Source organism: Procambarus clarkii, chromosome 68 (assembly GCF_040958095.1).
Source record: "Procambarus clarkii isolate CNS0578487 chromosome 68, FALCON_Pclarkii_2.0, whole genome shotgun sequence".
In the NCBI taxonomy this organism is placed as follows: domain Eukaryota; kingdom Metazoa; phylum Arthropoda; class Malacostraca; order Decapoda; family Cambaridae; genus Procambarus; species Procambarus clarkii.
This window is the reverse complement of record NC_091217.1, coordinates 6708542-6717230: the sequence shown is the minus strand read 5'-3', so window position 1 is coordinate 6717230 and position 8689 is coordinate 6708542. Positions and strand designations below refer to the sequence as shown.

The 8689-nt window shown below is 52.0% G+C and overlaps 1 protein-coding gene across 1 annotated transcript; it reads left to right on the top strand.

The window, feature by feature from the left end:
- The first annotated feature begins 381 nt into the window (after window positions 1-381).
- LOC138355620 (putative per-hexamer repeat protein 5) lies at window positions 382-8114 on the top strand. The gene is made up of 2 exons (XM_069310937.1): window positions 382-469; window positions 6400-8114. Exons 1-2 carry the CDS (start codon window positions 382-384, stop codon window positions 8112-8114), a joined length of 1803 nt encoding a protein of 600 aa, XP_069167038.1.
- Window positions 8115-8689: the final 575 nt, after the last annotated feature.

Below are 8689 nucleotides of genomic sequence, written 5' to 3'. Positions count from 1 at the left end.
TGGCTCATTTTTATTAAATCTTTTTTTTGTCTAGGCCAGAGAATTTATATGATATTATCACATAATTTCCATTACGTCTCTTCTCTTAGGCAGCGTCCCGAGTCTTTCAGACTTTCCACACAGGTTTCTCCTCTCATCTCTGGTTCCTACCTCGTGTCTTTTTCTGGGTTTCCTTTGCAGTTACTGTAGGGGAATGGGGTGAGGGGTGGGGGTATTCTCACCCAGGCAGGGTACTCAGCACTTCCTAGTTCTGGGACTCGACCAGTTGGCATACCTCTCAACTTTATCCAATTTTCAATATGTGTTTGACTAGATGTGGATTCCGTGCTGGTGCAGCTTATTGCAGGATTGGTCTGACGTATGTTGAATATAAGATCCTGGATGATTGACGCTACTGATGTTAATGCTGTTTCTGCTGCTGCTGGTACTGCTGGTGGTAGAGGTGTTGCTGCTGCTGATGATGATGTTGGTACAGCTGATGCTGTTGTGGGGGGGGGGGGGGGGAGTTGTGGTAGAGATTCTGGGGATGGTGGGCAAGGGAGGGGGGGGGGGAGGGTGGTGGTAGTGCTGCTTCCAGTACTGCTGCTGTTGCTGCTGATCCACATTTGCTTGCTAACAGCACTATATGAGTGCTTTCTGAAGTCCCACTTACGTGCTGAAATAATGGTTAGAACGAAAAAAAAACAAACTCACACCAACAAAAAAAAATAACGTACTGGAATTTATACCTAAAATGAACGAATAAATAAGAGATAGTTCTTTAATAAAAGTTATTTAGAAATATGCATATTAAAAGGAATTAATTTTTTTTAATATGAATCCGACACAGAAAAAAAGTGATTATAAAAATCCTATTTAAATACAGAAAAAAATATATGACATGTGCATAAAAAGTCTAAATTCTAAAAGTTCTTTTCGTTGTCAACGTCATGGGGGCTTTTTCTGGATTTTGTTTTCATAAAGCCGGTTGAGGCCGGATTTTTTTCCCCACGATAGTAAAAGAGAGGTGCCGACGGGTGCCGATTAATCTGGAAGTCTGATCCAGTGAACTTGGCCACGAAGAGAAGTCTGACCCAGCGACCGTAGCCATGAAGAGAAGTCTGATCCAGTGACCTTAGACGTGAAAATCTCGGCTAAATCAATGTTTTACTTATTTGTATAAGAAGATAATTTGGCAGAATGGAAACGTTATATCTTGTGGATTCAGAGCTTGAAGGAGTCAGACAGAATACATAAACACACGCACGCACGCTCACACACATACACACACACACACACACACACACACACACACACACACACACACACACACACACACACACACACACACACACACACACCTTATGTATAGTAAGTCACTGGATACGGAAGACTTACCAGAAATATGGAAGACGGCTAATGTAGTCCCAATATACAAAAAGGGTGACAGGCAAGAGGCACTGAACTACAAACCAGTGTCCTTAACTTGTTTACCATGCAAGTATATATATATATGTATATACTATATTATATATTGTATATCAAAACGTCATGAAAACCGTTAATTGAAATTTTCTTCTAACCTAACCGAGTAAGCCGGAGAACTCAAATAGAAAACGGGTCAGTACATCATTTTCGTGAGCCGATTTCATTTCAAATTACGTCTATTTTTGGCCATAGCGTTCATACGAGCGAAAAGCGACGTTATTGTTAAGAGGAAGGGTTGGGATGAAGGGGCCACTGATGCAGCCCGTCGCCAGAGCTCTCACTCGGACGTGACCTTTGCCGCACGAGGCGCCCGCATCAATATGCCATAAAGCCCGCTCATTCTGTACACATTTATACAACAATAAATTTATACACAGAGGGAAGAGGATTCCGGCGAACCAAATCTCGAATATCAAACTCCGTTCAGTGTGTCCAGTCGACTGCTGTCGGTGTGTGTGTGTGTGTGTGTGTGTGTGTGTGTGTGTGTGTGTGTGTGTGTGTGTGTGTGTGTGTGTGTGTGTGTGTGTGTGTTTACTAACCTAGTTGTTGTACTCACCTATTTGTGCTTGCGGGGGTTCAGCTTTGCTCTTTCGGCCCGTCTCTCAACCGTCAATCAACTGGTGTACATGTTCCTGAGCCTATAGGGCTCTATCATATCTACATTGTAAACTGTGTATGGAGTCAGCCTCCACCACATTGCTTCCTAATGCATTCCATCTGCTAACTACTCTGACACTGAAAAAGTTCTTTCTAACGTCCCTGTGGCTCATTTGGGTACTCGACCTAATGAAGCTCGATTCTGCAGACACAAATAGTAAATAGTAAATACACACACACATCCCTAGGAAGCAGCCCGTAGCAGCTGTCTAACTCCCAGGTACCTATTTACTGCTAGGTGAACAGGAGCGTCATGGTGATAGAAACTTTGATACACATGATACGGCCCGTTCTCGAGAGCGTTCCCAACATCAAGAAACTGTCATACTAAAGTGCTGTTATCCTAACCTACCAGAGGACCTAAAACAGAAAACAGGACATTATGTCAATTTCGCGAGCCACTACCAGTGCCTAGTACGGCAAGTTTTTAGCCTTCGGTAGAGTATACGTCAATATACGACGTGCTATTAGGAGGAGGGGTTGAGTGCGGAGCGTGCGTGCACCTGGCAACAAGGAGCAGCAGGAGCAGGGGTAGGGAGGGCCGCGTGATGGTGCGCGCATACACACGCCCCCCGCCGCGCGGCGCCTGACTGCTCGCGCGGGAACACCAACACGCAACATTTGCCTCCACAAACAGAGGGGAAAACCTACTCAAAACAAGACGGATGATTTGTTATTGAAATATGTCTGGCGGGTTCCTGAGATAGCAGGGAGTGAAGGGTCAGTGTAGCGTCGTGCTGGGGTCTGGGGGAAGCTCCTGGTCAGTGTAGCGTCGTGCTGGGGTCTGGGGGGAAGCTCCAGGTCAGTGTAGCGTCGTGCTGGGGTCTGGGGGAAGCTCCTGGTCAGTGTAGCGTCGTGCTGGGGTCTGGGAAAGCACCTGGTCAGTGTAGCGTCGTGCTGGGGTCTGGGGGAAGCTCCTGGTCAGTGTAGCGTCGTGCTGGGGTCTAGGGGAAGCTCCTGGTCAGTGTAGCGTCGTGCTGGGGTCTGGGGGAAGCTCCTGGTCAGTGTAGCGTCGTGCTGGGGTCTGGGGGAAGCTCCTGGTCAGTGTAGCGTCGTGCTGGGGTCTGGGGGAAGCTCCTGGTCAGTGTAGCGTCGTGCTGGGGTCTGGGGGGTAAGCTCCTGGTCAGTGTAGCGTCGTGCTGGGGTCTGGGGGAAGCTCCTGGTCAGTGTAGCGTCGTGCTGGGGTCTGGGGGAAAGCACCTGGTCAGTGTAGCGTCGTGCTGGGGTCTGGGGGAAGCTCCTGTCAGTGTAGTGTCCTGCTGGGGTCTGGGGGTAAGCTCCTGGTCAGTGTAGCGTCGTGCTGGGGTCTGGGGGAAGCTCCTGGTCAGTGTAGCGTCGTGCTGGGGTCTGGGGGTAAGCTCCTGGTCAGTGTAGCGTCGTGCTGGGGTCTGGGGGGAAGCTCCAGGTCAGTGTAGCGTCGTGCTGGGGTCTGGGGGGAAGCTCCTGGTCAGTGTAGCGTCGTGCTGGGGTCTGGGGGGAAGCTCCTGGTCAGTGTAGCGTCGTGCTGGGGTCTGGGGGGAAGCTCCTGGTCAGTGTAGCGTCGTGCTGGGGTCTGGGGGAAGCTCCTGGTCAGTGTAGCGTCGTGCTGGGGTCTGGGGGTAAGCTCCTGGTCAGTGTAGCGTCGTGCTGGGGTCTGGGGGGAAGCTCCAGGTCAGTGTAGCGTCGTGCTGGGGTCTGGGGGGAAGCTCCTGGTCAGTGTAGCGTCGTGCTGGGGTCTGGGGGGAAGCTCCTGGTCAGTGTAGCGTCGTGCTGGGGTCTGGGGGGAAGCTCCTGGTCAGTGTAGCGTCGTGCTGGGGTCTGGGGGGAAGCTCCTGGTCATTGTAGCGTCGTGCTGGGGTCTGGGGGGAAGCTCCTGGTCAGTGTAGCGTCGTGCTGGGGTCTGGGGGGAAGCTCCTGGTCAGTGTAGCGTCGTGCTGGGGTCTGGGGGGAATTATTCAGTACAACTTTAGGAACATTCAAATTCAACAGTGAGGTGTACCCACTACTCCGACAAATTATTGATGTATTTGAGTGTTGATGTACGTGACTGTGTGGGTGTACATGACAGTATTGGTGTACATGACAGTGTTGGTGTACATGACAGTGTTGGTGTACATGACAGTATTGGTGTACATGACAGGGTTGGTGTACATGACAGTGTTGGTGTACATGACAGTGTTGGTGTACATGACAGTGTTGGTGTACATGACAGTGTGGGTGTACATGACAGTATTGGTGTACATGACAGTGTTGGTGTACATGACAGTGTTGGTGTACATGACAGTGTTGGTGTACATGACAGTGTTGGTGTACATGACAGGGTTGGTGTACATGACAGTGTTGGTGTACATGACAGGGTTGGTGTACATGACAGTATTGGTGTACATGACAGGGTTGGTGTACATGACAGTGTTGGTGTACATGACAGTGTTGGTGTACATGACAGGGTTGGTGTACATGACAGTGTTGGTGTACATGACAGGGTTGGTGTACATGACAGTGTTGGTGTACATGACAGTGTTGGTGTACATGACAGTGTTGGTGTACATGACAGGGTTGGTGTACATGACAGTGTTGGTGTACATGACAGTGTTGGTGTACATGACAGTGTTGGTGTACATGACAGGGTTGGTGTACATGACAGTATTGGTGTACATGACAGTGTTGGTGTACATGACAGTATTGGTGTACATGACAGGGTTGGTGTACATGACAGTGTTGGTGTACATGACAGTGTTGGTGTACATGACAGGGTTGGTGTACATGACAGTGTTGGTGTACATGACAGGGTTGGTGTACATGACAGTGTTGGTGTACATGACAGTGTTGGTGTACATGGCAGTGTTGGTATACATAACAGTGTTGGTGGACATAACAGTGTTGGTGTACATGACAGTGTGGGTGTACATGGCAGTGTTGGTGTACATGACAGTGTTGGTGTACATGCCAGTGTTGGTGTACATGCCAGTGTTGGTGTACATGACAGTGTTGGTGTACATGCCAGGGTTGGTGTACATGCCAGTGTTGGTGTACATGACAGTGTTGGTGTACATGACAGTGTTGGTGTACATGACAGTGTTGGTGTACATGCCAGTGTTGGTGTACATGACAGTGTTGGTGTACATGACAGTGTTGGTGTACATGCCCAAGTATTGGAGAATATAAGAGTACTCAGTGGAGGCGGTGATGAGAAGGTATACACTGGGTGTGGCCAGGTATACCTCCCAAACCACTACTGATTTCTTATTAATACATCAGGTTAATGTGATTTTTTTTTTACCTTAGGAGAATATGAGTGTGTATTGGAGTTTCTTTTAAGTGCCTGGGCCTCCAGCTAAGTGCTTGGGCTCCAGCTAAGTACGTGGGCCCCTGTTAAGTGCCTGGGCTCCAGCTAAGTGCCTAGCCTGCAGCTAAGTGCCTGGGCTCCAGCTAAGTGCCTGGGCTCCAGCTAAGTGCCTGGGCTCCAGCTAAGTGCCTGGGCTCCAGCTAAGTGCCTGGGCTCCAGCTAAGTGCCTGGGCTCCAGCTAAGTGCCTGGGCTCCAGCTAAGTGCCTGGGCTCCAGCTAAGTGCCTGGGCTCCAGCTAAGTGCCTGGGGCTCCAGCTAAGTGCCTAGGCACAGCTAAGTGCCTGGGCTCCAGCTAAGTGCCTGGGGCTCCAGCTAAGTGCCTAGGCACAGCTAAGTGCCTAGGCACAGCTAAGTGCCTGGGCTCCAGCTAAGTGCCTGGGGCTCCAGCTAAGTGCCTGGGGCTCCAGCACGCCTGTCGTCCCCGTGTAAAAAGCTAGGAATTTTTATTATGTGTCACTAAAGTTATGATCAATAAATATTCGCTGTTCAGTTTTACGAGTTCGCTATTGGAAGGTTTCGGCGGTAAACACTGCGTATATCCAGGCTCAGACTTTCAGAGTTTGCGTTATTGCGTTAAATACGCAGATTTATATAGAATTCCCCGGATTACAGCTTTTTCAGTAGTGCTCAGTGAACTAAATTCCCCTTAAAGGTTCATTGAATATGAAAAGTATTTTCGTTTTTATTTTTGCCTTTGCTTCGGATTTGTCTAGATTAGTAAATATTCCAGTTTATGCCCTGGTTACTGGAGGCAAGGCCCCCCACTCCCCTCACCCCCCACCATCACAACACCTCCCTTTACCCTCCCCCTACTCGGCCCCCTCCCCCTAAGCCCCCCCTCCCCCTCACTCCTGCCCTCCCCCCCTCAGCACAAGTACCTCTCCAAACACTACTAAAAAGTAAAGACATTGTTCGGCTGCTATTTATTTATTTATTTTCCCAACATCCAGGGGTCGTCTCTGGGAGCTGCCACCATCCAGGGGTCGTATCTGGGGCTGCCAACATCCAGGGGTCGTCTCTGGGGCTGCCAACATCCAGGGGTCGTCTCTGGGGCTGCCAACATCCAGGGGTCGTATCTGGGGCTGCCAACATCCAGGGGTCGTCTCTGGGGCTGCCAACATCCAGGGGTCGTCTCTGGGGCTGCCAACATCCAGGGGTCGTCTCTGGGGCTGCCAACATCCAGGGGTCGTATCTGGGGCTGCCAACATCCAGGGGTCGTCTCTGGGGCTGCCAACATCCAGGGGTCGTATCTGGGGCTGCCAACATCCAGGGGTCGTCTCTGGGGCTGCCAACATCCAGGGGTCGTCTCTGGGAGCTGCCAACATCCAGGGGGTCGTCTTTGGGGCTGCCAACATCCAGGGGGTCGTCTCTGGGAGCTGCCAACATCCAGGGGGTCGTCTCTGGGAGCTGCCAACATCCAGGGGGTCGTCTTTGGGAGCTGCCAACATCCAGGGGGTCGTCTCTGGGAGCTGCCAACATCCAGGGGTCGTCTCTGGGAGCTGCCAACATCCAGGGGGTCGTCTCTGGGAGCTGCCAACATCCAGGGGTCGTCTCTGGGAGCTGCCAACATTCAGGGGGCGTCTCTGGGAGCTGCCAACATTCAGGGGGTCGTCTCTGGGAGCTGCCAACATCCAGGGGTCGTCTCTGGGAGCTGCCAACATCCAGGGGGTCGTCTCTGGGAGCTGCCAACATCCAGGGGGTCGTCTCTGGGAGCTGCCAACATTCAGGGGGTCGTCTCTGGGAGCTGCCAACATCCAGGGGGTCGTCTCTGGGAGCTGCCAACATCCAGGGGTCGTCTCTGGGAGCTGCCAACATCCAGGGGGTCGTCTCTGGGAGCTGCCAACATCCAGGGGGTCGTCTCTGGGAGCTGCCAACATTCAGGGGTCGTCTCTGGGAGCTGCCAACATCCAGGGGGTCGTCTCTGGGAGCTGCCAACATTCAGGGGGCGTCTCTGGGAGCTGCCAACATTCAGGGGGCGTCTCTGGGAGCTGCCAACATTCAGGGGGTCGTCTCTGGGAGCTGCCAACATTCAGGGGGCGTCTCTGGGAGCTGCCAACATCCAGGGGTCGTCTCTGGGAGCTGCCAACATTCAGGGGTCGTCTCTGGGAGCTGCCAACATTCAGGGGGTCGTCTCTGGGAGCTGCCAACATTCAGGGGGCGTCTCTGGGAGCTGCCAACATCCAGGGGTCGTCTCTGGGAGCTGCCAACATTCAGGGGTCGTCTCTGGGAGCTGCCAACATTCAGGGGTCGTCTCTGGGAGCTGCCAACATTCAGGGGGCGTCTCTGGGAGCTGCCAACATTCAGGGGGCGTCTCTGGGAGCTGCCAACATTCAGGGGGCGTCTCTGGGAGCTGCCAACATTCAGGGGGTCGTCTCTGGGAGCTGCCAACATTCAGGGGGCGTCTCTGGGAGCTGCCAACATCCAGGGGTCGTCTCTGGGAGCTGCCAACATTCAGGGGTCGTCTCTGGGAGCTGCCAACATTCAGGGGTCGTCTCTGGGAGCTGCCAACATTCAGGGGGCGTCTCTGGGAGCTGCCAACATTCAGGGGTCGTCTCTGGGAGCTGCCAACATTCAAAACAGTGCAAAATTCCGTCATGGCGCGGCTTTACACGACTGGCCGCACATACACTGTGTAAGCATCTCAGTGGTATATTTTGACCTCTGAAAAGACTAAATTTACCATCAAACGCGCGCTCTCAACCTCACTGAATGGGGAGGAGGAAGAGGAGGTTGCCTGTGGTAGGGGCAAGGAATGAGGTGGGGAGGGGTTGTGTAAAGGGGGGGGGGGGGGATAGGGTCGAGGTGAGGCACGGGCGTGAGGTCAAGCTAGGGGTGAGGTCTGAGGCAGCAAGTAGGCGACCTCCCATAAAAGGCTGCCGCTGGAATAGGAGGCAGAGTGTAAGTACTTGAGATAACTAGCACCTGCAATTATCAGGAGTGTTCCCACGAGAGCGTACCAGGGAGACCATTTAGGCGCATCTCGTATCTTCTCGACAGCAGTGGCTGCACAACCTTCCATGGAGCGTAAGTTCACTTCCATCTTGAGAATGTTTCCTCTCTCTCTTGGATGACCTACTCCACATCATTTAGCTGAATTGTGGACGAGGTAGAGACCCACGTAAGACATCGCATCTCTAGATCTGACTCGATTTGGTTGGGCTGATTAGTACATCAGATTCTTCATCAGAGCACAAATGTTGACTGCCTTACTATTACGTGTAAGACCAATGTTCTATCAAG